This window comes from Podarcis pityusensis, assembly GCF_964106645.2.
Source record: "Podarcis pityusensis genome assembly, chromosome: 4".
Lineage (NCBI taxonomy): Eukaryota > Metazoa > Chordata > Lepidosauria > Squamata > Lacertidae > Podarcis > Podarcis pityusensis.
In genome coordinates, this window is record NC_138027.1 from 5,027,671 (window position 1) to 5,043,596 (window position 15,926).

Genomic DNA, 15,926 nt, shown 5'->3' on the forward strand with positions numbered 1-15,926 from the left:
TGGCAGGTTTGAGCCCGTAAGGCACACTTGCATCGCATGGGGTTGGACTAGATGACCGCTGAGGGTCCCTTGCAGCGGTACCATTCTATTGCTGGCTACTAGCCACAATGGCTATGTTTCCCTTCCGCCGTCCAGAGCCAGCAATGCTCCTGAATCCCAGTTGCTGGGAGTCACAGGAAGGGGGCCTTGTGTTCGAATCCTGCTTGTGGGTTTCCCTATGGGATCTCTGCTCAGCCCCTGTGAGAACAGGATTCTGGACTGTGTGGGTCACTCGCCAGATCCAGAAGCGTCTGCTTATGTTCTTACTGAGCTCAGAGGTTTTTGGGCCTCCTTAGACAGCTTTTCAAATAATGTTGGATGACTTCACCAGCCCTTTCTTGTCAGTCCCCCCCATCTTATAATATAATAATAATCATAATAATGATAATTTATCATTTATACCCAGCCCATCTGGCTGGGTTTCCCTAGAGACTCTGAACGGCTTCCAACAAAATATTAAAATACAGTAATGCATCAAACATTAAAAGCTTCCCTAAACAGGGCTGCCTTCAGATGTCTTCTAAAAGTCTGGTAGCTGTTGTTCTCTTTGACATCTGGTGGGAGGGTGTTCCACAGGGCGGGAGCCACCACCGAGAAGGCCCTCTGCCCGGTTCCCTGTAACTTGGCTTCTCGCAATGAGGGAACTGCCAGAAGGCCCTCGGAGCTGGACCTCAGTGTCCAGGTAGAACGATGGGGGTGGAGACGCTCCTTCAGATATACTGGGCCGAGGCTGTTTAGGGCTTTCAAGGTCAGCACCAACAATTTGAATTGTGCTTGGAAACGTCCTGGGAGCCAATGTAGGTCTTTCAAGAGCAGTGTTACGTGGTCTCGGTGGCCGCTCCCAGTCATCAGTCTAGTTGTTTATTTCCTTGACATCTGGTGGGAGGCCATTCCACAGGGCGGGAGCCACCACCGAGAAGGCCCTCTGCCTGGTTCCCTGTAACTTGGCTTCTCGCAATGAGGGAACTGCCAGAAGGCCCTCGGAGCTGGACCTCAGTGTCCAGGTAGAACGATGGGGGTGGAGACGCTCCTTCAGGTATCCTGGACCGAGGCCATCTTACCCTTGCAAAGGGCAGAGGTGAGCCAGGCAATTTTAGGGCAACCAGTTCCTCCAACGTAGACCCTCGTTGCCTGGGAAATGGTGTTCTTGATGCCCCTAGACTCTGTTGGTAAAGTTTTTAATGCTCAAAGCGCATGCTGCATCTCAGAGCAGCCGGTCCCTCCTTAAAGAAACGCACACCTATTATTTCTCTTGGAAACAGCTCAGGGTGCTTTTTAGCTATGAAAAAACGCCCCTCCTGCTTTCTTAAATCCTGGGATCTCTGACTTCTCATGGAAATAATACGGCACAGACAGATCACTTTTGCGCCCCCTGCTGGTTGTTGTTTTATTGCAACAGGACTGAAAATGTACATTTGGAAATTAATTATATACTGCTTTGCCTTCTCAGCTGTGGGACACCTGAAACTCAGGTTAGGCCGTCGGGGACATTCTGGCCAGAACTCAGAGTCTGTTTTTAACCCTTTTGCCCTGGTTAATGGTTTTTATTGTCTGGCTTTTATGTTTTATTTCTATAAACCACACACACAAGAAGAGCCTTGCTTTTGTTGTTGTTGTTGTTTAGTCGTTTAGTTGTGTCCGCCTCTCCGTGACCCCCTGGACCAGAGCACGCCAGGCACTCCTGTCTTCCACTGCCTCCCATAGCTTGGCCAGACTCATGCTGGTAGCTTGGAGAACACTGTCCCACCATCTCGTCCTCTGTCGCCCCCTTCTCCTTGTGCCCTCCATCTTTCCCAACATCAGGGTGTTTTCCAGGGAGTCTTCTCTTCTCATGAGGTGGCCAAAGTCTTGGAGCCTCAGCTTCAGGATCTGTCCTTCCAATGAGCACTCAGGGCTGATTTCCTTCCGCATGGATCGGTTTGATCTTCTTGCAGTCCATGGGACTCTCAAGAGTCTCCTCCAGCACCATAATTCAAAAGCATCCATTCTTTGGCGATCAGCCTTCCTTATGGTCCAGCTCTCACATGCATCACTACGGGGAAAACCATAGGTTTAACTATACGGACCTTTGTTGGCAAGGTGATGTCTCTGCTTTTTAAGATGCTGTCTAGATCAAGAGAATGACCCATATAGTCTACCATTCTATGATTATGAAATCCAGCTATATGCTATAGGCCAAGGTCAGTTGATCTGTCTTGCCTGGAATGCAGAATCAGGCAATCTTTCAAGACCTGGGAGAGACAGCAGTCTTGCAGCTCAGTTGGTAGAGCATGAGACTCTTAACTGCAGGATCATGAGTTCGAGTCTCACGTTGGGCAAAAGATTCATCCGTTGCAGGGGGTTGAACTAAATTACCCCCCGGGGTCCCTTCCAACTCTACAATTCTGTGCTTCTGTGATATGTAGCTGCATCCTTTATCCCGGCTGCTCCCACACTCCTCATGGCTATTGGGCACAGTTTCCTATGGAGGATGTTGCTGTTCATCAATTCAGGCTTGGGCGGGATATCAGAAAAGGGAGCTGGCTGGACCTTGGCTCTGGCTAGGTGCCTTCTGCATCTGGAGCTGTTCCTGGCTCCAGGTTTTCCTGTTTAAAATAATATTTATTACTTTTATAGATTACAAAAAGAGAAAAAAGAAAAAAAGACAGAAAAAAAGACAAAGGAGGAAAGCAAAAAGAAAAAAACAATACAATACAATATATAAACAATGCAAAACACAACCTAAACTCAAAACTAAACACATTAAACTAAACTAAACAAACCCCACTCCCTAACCTTAACCCTAAATGAAACAAAACAAAAACAATTTAAAAACATACATCATCCCTTTTCCGTACTCTATCTTTCATTCCCTTGTTTCCTCGACCTCCTCTCACCTCCCTTTTTGTATTCCACTTCTATTAATTGTTTCAGCAAATCCTTTCCATCTTTCTCCCTTTTCTATCATATTGTAAATAACGTATTTTTTAACCTTATTTTCCATTAAAATTAAAATACTTATATATGCTTAACTCCTTATAACATTTCTGCTAAGCCCATAAAAGATCATTCCACCATTTTTCTATCACTCATTAGTTTTACCATGTCTATATATAAACTTTAAATTTTCCAATCTTCTTCCACCATCTCCTCTCCCTGGTTTCGGATTCTGCCAGTCCTTTCCGTCAACTCCATAAAGTCCATCAACCTGGTGATCTTATGTCCGAGGCTCTTAACTCTTTTCCAAGTCCCTTCTGCAGGTCTTCTTCATTTTCTTTAATGCTAAAGAGCAAATCTCGGGGAAGCTCCAACCTGTCAATCCTTTTCTTCCTTCTGAACAGATCAGCCAAATTTCCATAGTTAAAGCTACAGTCCATAAAGTATTTCAGGGCATATTTCAAGATTCCTCCAGGTCCAAAGGCCCCCAAAACTTCAATCTCCTCCAGGCCCAAGTCCATGTCCCAAAAGTCAGTTAATCCCTGCATAGAGGGATCTTTCCAACTTTCCTTCTTTATTCCAAGCCGGGATCCATTCCTCAGAGTCTGACTTTTCCTAAATTCAATCATAAAAGGCCTCAACTTATAGTCCTCAATTTGCTTCTGTAAAGCCACGGATCTCACTTGTATTACTTTATGTTCAACAACAGCAGCATTCTCCTTCTCCTCCTTCTCCTCCACCATTTGTCCTGCCAAAATGGATTCCTGTACCAAGTCCTGTATTATTTCTGTGTTGGTATTCGCTTTTTGACTCAAATTAGTCACTTTCTGTTCCAAATTATCAACTTTGAAAGTCATGTCATCCATCTTCTTGTGAAGCTGTCCCAGCGAACAGCTTATCTTACATAAAACAGTCACAATGGCCTCTCCTGTCAACATTTTTAAATGGTCCAAGGTCACTCTCTGGTTCTCAGAATCCTTATCTGCAGCTGGAAATCCCCCAGTTACACTCCTGTAACAGTTTCAAAAGCTCCCTCTAGAGGGAAACAGTCTCCACTTGTATCAGTTCTTTCAGGCACAACTCAAACATTAAAGATAAATTTTCAGTTACTTTTCCTCTTTTTTAAACGCAGAGGAGGACAATGGAAACAGTATCTTACTCTTATTTAGCTAGCTGTCAAATCCGTTCTGTCAAATGCACTCTCTCCAAACGTCATCTGGCAGCCCGTTCCCAGGTTCAGAGCAGTGGTAATTTGATTTTTCACTCTCTCCTGCAGGCTCACTAGATCCAAAATTTCCCCCTCTTCTCCTGCTTCCAAGGGGGGTTTTGTATTTTAAACCAATGGAAATTTAATCCTTTGCCAAAAGCTTTCAAAGACTTTAACTTGTAACGTCTTTGCTTCAGTCTATTTACAAAAACGGAAGGCGGACTTCCTGTTTATGACCTCCCGCTTCAGTGCCAAATTAAAGTATTTAAAAATCCAATTTTCCGATTTACTCACGAGTAGTTGTTTAAAATCCAATTGTCCACAGGAAAAAGTCAGCGCTCTCCAGCAACAGCAATGCGGCTTCACTCTGTGAAAAAAGCAGTCGATTCAAAGCACCGCGCCACTCACCCCACGTCGCTCCGGATCCCCAAAACAGGGTTTCCCCGTGAGTAGGGGAGGCGCAAAAGGTGCCCGCTTGTGATTTCAATGGGTCTCCACCTTCGCCGTGGCGGTCAGACCCTGTTTTTCACGGAGCAAGTTCCCCCCCGATCGGAGGAGCTCCGCCATTGCCGGAGGCGCCAACCCGGAAGTCCCCTGGCTCCAGGTTTTCCTGCCCTGCCTGAACGGAGCTGGTCTTGAAGGATGTTCCTTCGCAGAGATTTTCCATCCCAAAACACCACTGCTCCCTTCCAGCACAATGTTGGGGATGCTCGCCGTAACATCTCTGTCCCTGCCAGAATCCTGTTCATGGCTTTGCATCTCTCTCTCTTTTAAATTTTATTTATGCTTTTCAGGTTTTTACATTTCAATAATTTTACAATCATTTTCACATTCCAAAACTTGACTTCCTCCCCCCCCTTTCTGCTGTTCCTTCAATTTATTTTTAATATCTTCTGCATATCCAAATTAACTTAATTTGCTCCTTCATTCATCTACTTTAAATATACAGTCGTACCTCTAATTACGTATCCCACTGGATATGGAATCTTCGGGTTACGGCCATGGCAAACCGGAAGTGTATACTTCCCGGTTTTGCCGCGCCCACATGCGCAGAAGCGCACCTCTATTTACATAATTTGTGGGGTGCGAACAGACCCCCAGAACGAATTAAGTTCGTATCCAGAGGGTCCACTGTATACTCTTCTAAAACTGCAGGTTATTACAAGAATCCCACCAATGCTCTTACCTGTTTACAATTTACCTGTAAATATTCAATAAGCCATTTCCATTCTTTTATTACAAGTTTGCTATCTTGATTTCTTATTTGCTTTTCTCTCGCCCTTCCAGCCATCGAAGACGACAAGGAGAAGGTCGGCCGCTATCGGAAGCTCCTCAGCAGCCTCCCTGCGGTCAACAGAGCCACGGTGAAAGCGCTCATCAATCACCTGTACAGGTGAGAAGGGCGTCTCAGGTCTCAGGCCACCCTTCCGCCTAGGCCACCCACCTTGGCTGGACCTGCCTCTGCACCCTCTAGTTGGCCAGAGAGGGGTGCTTGGACGCAGAAGTCCCTGGTGGGTGGGTGGCTGCAAGGGAGCAAAGCCAAGACTCACCTGGGGGTTGCCACACCCAGGCCTGCCTCTGACGGATGTCAGTCAGACATCATCCCCCCCTCGGTTGTCACCCGGAGGAAGCCATTCCGTCCGGCTACGTCAGAAGGAGAAAAAGGACGCAGGCGGCCCATTTCACACTTTTCTGGAGTTTCCTGCCCCTGAACTGGGCCAGCTGGTCATTATAGGAGCAATAAGTTAGAAATGGGCATATGAGTTTTGCTTTTTCCTCTTCCCTCCCCATCCCTTTCCCCTTGTGTGTCGTGGGTGTTGTTGTTTTTATTTTATTTTTTTGGAAAAAGAAGTTAAGCGGTTCTGGGAGCCTTTTTGGCTGAAGAGTGTGGGACAAGCCCTGCAAATAAATACAGGCAGCCCCCCCCCCATATTTACACAGGGGTTACATTCTGAGGTACCATGCGCATAAGTGAAAACGTGTAGAATTGAAACCCGTTGAAAAAGCCTGCAAACACCCCAGTCTGCCCCTGTTCTGCCATTTTAGAGACGTTTCAGGGACTTCTTTATGATGTTTCTGGGTCGTCTCACGCACATATTGATTGCATGTAAACGGGGGTGGGGGTGGGACGAGGAGGGCCCTGCCTGCAAATAAATATTAAAATAAATTACCCCTTCAATAAACTAAACAAATCACACAAACAAACAAACAACAAACCAACCAAACATATGGTCGGAAAAAATAACTAAATAATAAGTCAAGTAAGTTGCATAAATAATAAAGTAAGTACCCCCCCCAGATAAACAAATAATAAAAGAAAAAAACCCTCCAAACAAACAAACAAAGAAGTAATGAACTAAATAAATCCTCCAAGTAAATAAATATTAATATAAATAAATACTTCAAATAAATGAATAATAGAACAAAAAATAAATCCAAATAATAAAATAAAATAAATTACGCCCCCCCCCCATAAATCGATAGATATTCCCACCCCCTAGCCTAAGGCGTCACCCCCCTACAGGGACAGCCCCTTTGAGGTTCTTCTCTCTCGCTGGACGGAGAGCAGGAAAGGGCCCCCCGTTTCCCAGCGGCTGCTTTGCCTCCCTCGCAGGGTCCAGTGCTTCTCGGACATGAACCAGATGACCACACACAACCTGGCCATTGTCTTTGGGCCGACACTCTTCCAGACGGACGGCAAGGACTACAAGGCGGGGCGCGTGGTGGAGGACCTCATACGCTGCTACGTGGACATTTTCAGCGTATGTTTGGCTGGGGGGGAGACACCTCGCCCTCTGGGGTGGGAGGGGGGCCAGGCTGGAGCAGGGTCGGGCTGCCGGTGGGACATCCCCCCCCCCGCCTGTCACTTGGCAGGACTGGGACGGGAGGAGGCACAGAGGTCTCCCCAGGGTGGGCAATATCCTGTTTGGAGGAAGAGCACCCGGCAGGGAATCCTGGAAGACTCAGGATCGGTAAAAGAAAGTCCTTCTTCACACAGCGCATAGTCGTAGAATCATAGAATCGTAGAGTTGAAAGGAACCTCAAAGGTCCTCTAGACCAACCCCCCGCAAGGCAGGAATCTTAGCTAAAGCATCCATAGTTGGTACCTCGTGTTGCGTAACTTCCAGGTTACGGAATCTTCAGGTTACAGCCGCAGCAAACCCGAAAGTGTTTACTTCTGGGTTTCGCCCCTCGCGCATGCGCAGAAGTGCTCTATCGCATTGCGCGCATGCGCAGAAGCAGTGTCTCTAGCTACGGCTTTTGCAGGGTGCGCACGGCACCCTAAAACGAATTAAATCCGTAACCAGAGGTACCACTGTAGTTTGAATGAATCACGTAGTTTGGACGAATCACATAGTTTGAATGAATCTCAAAGGAACACATACCATATTTTTCGTGCCATAAGTCACACCTGACCATAAGACGCACCTAGTTTTTAGAGGAGGAAAACAAGAAAAAAAAATATTCTGAATGAAACAGTGGATGTATGATTTTTGTGGTTCATGCTGTGGCCACAGACATGATATGTGATTTGACAGTGAGTTTGGGGTAGGCCAATGCAAAAATCCTGAGAATCCATGTGGATCCTTGCTTTGTAACCATGTTTTTGCGCCATTGCGGCCCCACGAAACAGTGGATGCATGCTTTTTTTGGTGCAGGCTATTGCCATGGACATGCTATGTGATCTGATGGTGAATTTCGGGTGACCCAATGCAAAAATCCTGAGGATCCATGTGCTTTTACCTACCCCCCCCCCAAGCAGCCTCCTTTATTGCTAGCGTCCCTTATCTCCTTCCTGATCGCTTGCCGATCAGCTGCTCAGGGGCTTCGTTTCAATAACCACTTCCCTCTTTCTTAAAAACAAAACAAAAGGACGATCTGCTTTTCACCCCTGGGCAATTTGGCTCCAGGGACCACACATTCACTCCATAAGACGGACAGACATTTCCCCTTACTTTTTAGGAGGAAAAAAGTGTGTCTTATGGAGCGAAAAATAGTTTGAATGAATGGAACCCATAGTTTGAATGAATGGAACACATAGTTTGAATGAATCTCACAGGGGGGCACAGGCTTAGGGGGCCTTTGGTCAACTTCAGGGGGTCCCCCTCACATTCTTAGGACATGCTCCCCCTCTCAAGCCCCAGGGCCAAGGCAGGTCACCCAGCTCCCATTCCTGCTCTGGTCCTGAGGGGGTTGAGTGCCTCGCCTTAAATGCAAAGAGGTTTCTTGCCCAACACTCTGGAACGTACCAGCTGAGCTCTCAAGTGCTTCCCCCCTTTGCTTCTGCCTCAAGAGACAACAGAAAAGTGTGCCATTGGGGGCGAAGCCAAGCGGTTGGAGAGTCCGATGTGGGAGAGACATGTTTTGTTGGGATACTGCTGGGGAGATGGGGGCATTCGGCAGGCCCCCAGCTGGCTCCAACCACTGGCTGGCAGCTGGACAATCACCGGTTTCCCTTGGAACAGCATCGCTTAGAGACCCGTGCACGCTCTATCAGCAGAGTGAATAAATCTTCTTACAGCAGAAGAGGCGGATAGAGAAATGTGTAAGCATAATGTGCAGCATTTTATTCAGCATAGTTCAGGAACAAAGGAAAACATGTCTGCTTCCCTTCGTCTCCAGCAAAACAGCAGCAATGCAAAAGCTATATACAAACGGAAGTTCCCAGCGAGACTGTGCTGGAAGTAAACAGACATGTGACACAACAGTCATGCCTGTTCCCTTTTAAGGTGGAACGGAACTATATCCTAACCTGTTTTGCTGCAGCGGAGCAGAAGTTTCTTCTCTCTGCGCTGCAAAGGCAATGGATTGCCCGTGAACAAGAGGTTTGCTTGAAATGTATTGGGGGAAGTGTCAGCATCGCCCTAGAGCCAGTGCGCCAACTGGACTCATGCACCTCAACCCCGACTGGGCTAGGCGAGCTGGGTAGCACCGCCAGAGACCTCCTTTTCCCACAGGAACAGGTCACAGTGCTGTGGACTCACAGCTTAGAGCTGAGAGCACCGGATTCACTGTCTCAATAATACAGTCGTTGCGCAGCAGAGTTTTGCAGAGTCTTGCAGAGTATAAACCACTCGGAGAGCAGCTCTGTAAAATATCTTCCTTTTATTCTATAACTACAACTATGATACAAAACTATATACAGAGCTGAATATTCTAAGCATAAATCAATGCTACACTGAGAGTCTGCAGCTGCTCTTAGCAGCAACCTAATCTCTAGGATCTCCAACACTCTCACTCTCTCCGATACACTGACTGACTGACTCTCTCTCTCACACACAGATATGTTGCTGGGCAGAATAAGTAGATAGGCAGGACACGCCTCCTCCTCTCTGGAGAGTCAGCAGAGACCATCAGGAGATGATCAGGAGATTCTTGGGTATGGGAGGGGTGAAATCTCCTCATCCTCCCCCATTTCATCCGACCATTTCAAGAATCTTTAACATAACTGCAATTTGCACATACACTCCAAAAGTTGTTCTCTGCTTACAACCTTGGTTAACATATCTGCAGGTATCTCTCTCCCGGCATATAAAACACTTTTACAATACCATTGAATAAGCAGCTTCTGGAAAAATCTTCACACACATTTCTTCCTTTCAAATACAAATTGACATTTCTAATTAGGCAGATTTGAACAAACCATTTTTCAGAACTCAAATACACGCTTTCCTTCAAATATCAGGTAAGGAAATAAATAAAGCGTTTTGTGCTACTACTCTCAGCACACTTCATGCTAGGTTCGAAAACCCCACCAGAGTTGCTCGTGACCGCAGTCTTTGCAAACTCTTCAGAAAACCTTTTCGGTGGTACACCTTTGGTTGTTCTCTCGGATCTGCGCAAAACTCTCTGATCCTCTTGTTCTGGTGCTTCCTCCTCTTTGGGAGAATGGGGAGCTAAAGTATATGAAGCTGCTAAGTCTGAGTCAGCGTCAGACTCACCTGAGGCTTTTGGGGTCTGATAATCTGTGCCATCATCTGGAACTACATTGGCATCAGGATTATCACCACCAACAACACTTGCCTCCCTCTTAACTTTCTTTGCCCCTTTAGCACCATCATCACAAATGGGATTGCACTGAAAAACGCCAACTCTGTCCCATTGTGGATTGTCATCAATACTCCTGGTCAGCCTTATGGTTTTCGTGTCTGTGATCAGAACACGATAAGACCCTTTCTCATATCCTAGGAAAACACCATGTTCTCCACGCTTGCTCAGTTTGTCACCCTGCGAGGTGTGCACCCAAACCTCCGAACCAAAAATTTTAAAATGCTTTACACATGGCTTTCTTCCGTGAAGCATCTCATATGGGGTGCAATTTACACTAGACTGGTATCTCCTGTTATACACATGACAGAAAAACGAAAGAGCTTCGGCCCAAAAAGGATTGGGTAGCCCCGAATCATGTAACAGCGTTCTGATTCCTTGCTGCAGGGTCTGGTTTACTCTCTCACATAAACCATTCTGCCAGGGTGATCTGGGCGTGGCCGTCCTATGCTCAATGCCCTGTTCAGAAAGAAAACTCTCAAACTCTTCTGAACAAAACTCTCCACCCCTGTCTGTGAAAAGACAACGTACATTCTCATTATGTACATTTCTGAGCCATTTACAAAACTGGCGAAACTTGGTAAAGGCTTCAGACTTTTTCTGCAGCATATAGATCCAAACATATTTTGAATAGGAGTCTATTAGAACCATGAAAAACCTTGAATTGCCTCTAGAGAGCGCTAGAGGCCCCACTAAGTCTGCATGAATGACTTCATATGGTTCCTTGGCCTCTCTCCCAGACTCTGTACCTTTGGGAGCTTGCCTTGCCTTACTCTCTGCACAAGAAACACATTTCATGTGGTAGGGACATTCTTTCAACTTCATACCCTGAACCATATCAGGCATTTTTGCCACAGCCTGGAAATTCAAATGACCATAAATACGGTGGTAATAATGAATACATTGGTCATGCAACTTCTCATTCTTATCAACAGATAAATTGCAACACTCTTTCTCAGTTGCTTCTGCAGTGCCTGTACCTGAAACAAAAGGCAGTTGGTACAATCCATTTACACATTTTGCATACAGAATGAGCTTGCCATCTCTAAGAATTTCACAGCGAGATTTAGCAAACACCACCTTAAACCCTTGACGATCAAGCTGGGAAACACTCAACAAATTGTCCTGAATATCAGGCGCATACAGGACATTCTTAATAGTTGCATTCAGGCTCTTTAAGAACACAGTTCCCTGAGCCATACTCGTGAGAACTGTCCCATCTGCTTGATGAATTTCTTTCTCTTGCTTCTCAAGCTGAACAAAGAGATTCTTATCTTTGGCCACGTGGTTTGAACAGCCAGAGTCGACCACGAAGAAATTCCGCCCACGTTGACTGGAACAGCGAGAGATCAAGGCCTTTGAAGTAGCAGGTGCTTGGGGATTTCTTCCTCCTCCCCCTCTGCCTCTGAAGTTTCCCTTCTTCTTTGAAGACTTCTTACACTGGAAACTCAAATGGCCTTGTGCTCCACACGAAAAGCACCGCTTCAATTTCAAAGCTTTAACAGCAGCAGTTTCACTTTCACTTTCCCCTGCTGAAGACTCAGGCACATTTTCAAGCATATTTTTAACAGCACAGTTCCGGCTTTCTTTAACAGCCTGTCTGCGATCCCACTCATTCAAGAGCACGCTAGACACATAATCTTCTGTTAGCCGGTCAGAAGGCATTGTGGAAATCTGGGCAGCCACTCCATCATAAGACTCATCTAGGCTATTGATCATCAGCATTGCAAACACAGCCTCTGAAATAGCCAGGTCTCGCTGAACAAGGTCCTGTCTGAGACGCTTTAATTGAGATAGATGGCTAGGCAAATCACCACCTTTCTCCAACTGCAGCCTGCACAACTTCTTAAAGAAAATCACACTGGAACCAGCATTTTGTCTAAGATGCATATCTCTCAACTTATGCCAAACAGCTTGTGCAGTCTCTTGACCCTCTAAGTTCACCAGCAAGTGGTCTGAAACACTCAAAATAATTGTCCCTCGGGCTTTCATATCTGCAGCATGCCACTCAGCCCAATCATCATCATCCTTATCTGGAGGGTCATCTTCTATCGTGTGAAATAGCTTCTCCCTCTGTAAAAGCGCTTTCATCTTTACTTGCCAAACTGCATAGGTTTCAGGCGTGAGGAGAGGAAAGGACAGAGCCATCTGGCCAGAATGTGCATAGGCCATGTCTGCTATTACTTAGAGCAAGACACTTCCCTCGTGCAACACAGATAAAGCCTTGACTCCTTCAGCCACTCTCTCTCCCACTCAGAGTGCAATTAACAGGCAAACAGGGATGCTATCTTCTTTCTTTGGCAGTCAGCAACATACCTCCATAAATCAAGCAGCAGCAACAGCAACAGCGGCAGCTTGAACACTCTGCTCCAAAACAGCTCTGCTTCTGGGCACCGCAAATCAGTCCAGCATGCAGCGTCCGTTCCACCGTCCGGCAATCAGCAACAGAAACCTCTGGCGACTGGGACACCTGGGACGCCTGGGATGACTGGAACAACGCCAGGTCAGACGACTGGAACAACGACTGGGCCCATAACCGATGTCAGCATCGCCCTAGAGCCAGTGCGCCAACTGGACTCATGCACCTCAACCCCGACTGGGCTAGGCGAGCTGGGTAGCACCGCCAGAGACCTCCTTTTCCCACAGGAACAGGTCACAGTGCTGTGGACTCACAGCTTAGAGCTGAGAGCACCGGATTCACTGTCTCAATAATACAGTCGTTGCGCAGCAGAGTTTTGCAGAGTCTTGCAGAGTATAAACCACTCGGAGAGCAGCTCTGTAAAATATCTTCCTTTTATTCTATAACTACAACTATGATACAAAACTATATACAGAGCTGAATATTCTAAGCATAAATCAATGCTACACTGAGAGTCTGCAGCTGCTCTTAGCAGCAACCTAATCTCTAGGATCTCCAACACTCTCACTCTCTCCGATACACTGACTGACTGACTCTCTCTCACACACACAGACTGATATGTTGCTGGGCAGAATAAGTAGATAGGCAGGACACGCCTCCTCCTCTCTGGAGAGTCAGCAGAGACCATCAGGAGATGATCAGGAGATTCTTGGGTATGGGAGGGGTGAAATCTCCTCAGGAAGAACCAAGCCTGTGTTTCCTTTCTCACCAGAAACTGCCGCCGCTGTTTTCATGGATCCCCATTGCAACGTTTTGACACTGACTTTCGTTACTGGCAGAAGCGAAGCCTTGGCCTCCCCCCCCCCCCGCAGCTTGGTTTCTCCTCTTTAGTCTTCTCTCTCTTTCTCAAATGCTCGGCAGGTGGACGAGGAGGAGATGAGGAAGCAGCAGGAGGAGATCACCGCCATCATGAAGATGCGTGAGGCCGGTTCCTCTAGTGCGACGCAGGTAAGATGGGGCAGGGCTAGAGTTCGGCCGGCAGCCGGCCTGGCGGGGGAGCAGAGGCAGAATAACAAGGCTGCCCTCCTATTCTCCTTCTCTGCACCAATCTTGATAATAATCATTTTATAATTTATAAAATTTGTTGGGCTGCTTCCAACAAAATATTAAAATACAATAATTCATCAAATATTAAAAGCTTCCCTAAACAGGGCTGCCTTCAGATGTCCTCTAAAAGTCAGGTAGTTGTTTAACTCTTTGACATCTGATGGGAGGGCATTCCACAGGGCGGGCACCACTACCGAGAAGGCTCTCTGCCTGGTTCCCTGTAACTTGGGTTCTTGCAGCGAGGGAACCACCTGAAGGCCCTCGGAGCTGGATCTCAGTGTCTGGGCTGAACGATGGGGGTGGAGACGCTCCTTCAGGTCTACTGGGCCGCGGCCGTTTAGGGCTTTCAAGGTCAGCTCCAACACTTTGAATTGTGCTCGGAAACATACTGGGAGCCAATGTAAGTCTTTCAAGACCGGTGTTATATGGTCTTGGTGGCCGCTCCCATTCACCAGTCTAGCTGCTGCATTCTGGATTAGTTGTAGTTTCCAGGTCACCTTCAAAGGTAGCCCCACGTACAGCGCATTGCAGTAGTCCAAGCGGGAGATAACCAGAGCATGCACTACTCTGGCCAGATGGTCTGCGGGCAGGGAGGGTCTCATCCTGCGTACCAGATGGAGCTGGTAGACAGCTGCCCTGGACACAGAATTGACCTGCGCCTCCATGGACAGCAGTGAGTCCAAAATGACTCCCAGGCTGCGCACCTGGTCCTTCAGGGGCACAGTTACTCCATTCAGGACCAGGGAATCCTCCATACCCACCTGCCCCCTGTCCCCCAAAAAGAGTACTTCTGTCTTGTCAGGATTCAACCTCAATCTGTTAGCTGCCATCCATCCTCCAGCCGCCTCCAGACCCTGGGTCCAGGCAGTTGTGTTGATGGGGAGCTGGAGGCAGCCTGGCAAAACCCTCCTCAATTGCATGTGCTGGTACCACACTTGATCTTCTGGATGAAGATGGGGACAGGAAATTAAATGCAACTTCTAAGGTTGTTTTCAATGCAACTTCCAGTTTAAGGCCTTTGCCCAGAGCTTTCATTCTCGGCAGCAATCCTCCGTCCTTCTAAATATATGTTCTGGACTCCAGCTCCCATCACCCCTGGCTTCTAGGGCTGCTGGGAGTTGTAGTCAGTGCCTGGAATGCCCGGGACCTTCTGCCTTTTTGACCTGGCTTCCTTCTCCACCCAGCAAGCCGGAGACTTCATCTGCACGGTGTACCTGGAGGAGAAGAAGACGGAAGCAGAGCAGCACATCAAGGTGCGTGGAGGGAGGGTCAGGGAGGAGACCCGGGAAGGGTTCGGTCACGCGGGGAGGAGGCAGCCAACTGGTGGCTGATATCTCTGGTGGGAGAGAAACCGGCCTCTCTTGGCAAGACGTGGGGGGAGCACAGTGGCGGGACGTTGGCTGTGTGTTGGCAAGGATGGGAAACGAGAGAAAACAACAACAACAACAACAACAACAACAAAATTTATTTATACCCCGTCCTTCCTTGTTCAAAAACCAGGCTCAGAGCAGCTAACAACAAATTTAAAACACTTAATTGTAAAAGCAGCATAAAATACAGTATAAAAACATGAATACAATACGATAATCTTTATTGATAAAATCTTTACTGATAAAATCGATGCTTCCAGGTGCCATAAGAAAGCTGCAGAGATAGCGCAGGATAGTGCGCACCCCGGAAATGATCTCTTTCAGCTTCTGCCTTCTGGAAGAAGGTACAGGGTTATTGTTATGGTAAAATCTGGGTGCGAGGCTGCTCTGCCACCCAGCTCGTCGGACTAAGTCCGCGGGTCCCTGCGGAGGAAAATGAGCTCAGCCGGAGACAGGAGCAAGCTGCAGAAGATCCAAGTTTATTGCGCAACAGGTTCAAGGCGAGATTGAACAGCGAGAAAGGGGTGACATGAACTTTTGAAACTTCCCTCTGTGTCCCAGAATACAGTGCAAAATACATCACAGTTACAACATGAATACATTAAGGAGAAGTTGGGTTACACAGATTACATCATGAATACATTAGGAAGAGGTTGGGTTACACTGGATTAACATATGGAGGAGGGAGGGGGGAATATGCAGAGCTGGAGATATGCGCAGATAAGCACATCCTGAGTACCGGTGATGAGAAGACAATGGTCCATGTATGCATAGTCCGCCACCTGGCATTGCCCGGAGGAAAGGCTTGGCAGAGTGATTTGATAGGATTAGACTCTTCCTGAGAGTACGTGACACCTCGCTTGAGGGATTATGGAGGACA

The 15,926-nt window shown here is 47.2% G+C and overlaps 1 protein-coding gene across 8 annotated transcripts in view; it reads left to right on the plus strand.

Annotated features, from left to right (window-relative positions):
- The window catches only part of ARAP1 (ArfGAP with RhoGAP domain, ankyrin repeat and PH domain 1), a 149,993-nt gene that overhangs the window by 119,159 nt on the left and 14,908 nt on the right, over positions 1–15,926 (plus strand). For all 8 annotated transcript variants that reach the window (XR_013985098.1, XM_081001768.1, XM_081001764.1 and 5 more), the window contains 4 exons: positions 5,450–5,555; positions 6,777–6,924; positions 13,491–13,577; positions 14,861–14,929. Coding sequence is in view for 7 of the 8 variants with exons in the window: in XM_081001768.1 (XP_080857894.1) it covers positions 5,450–5,555; positions 6,777–6,924; positions 13,491–13,577; positions 14,861–14,929 (410 nt within the window). In the remaining variant the exon portion in view is untranslated. The remainder of the gene's footprint in view (positions 1–5,449; positions 5,556–6,776; positions 6,925–13,490; positions 13,578–14,860; positions 14,930–15,926) is intronic.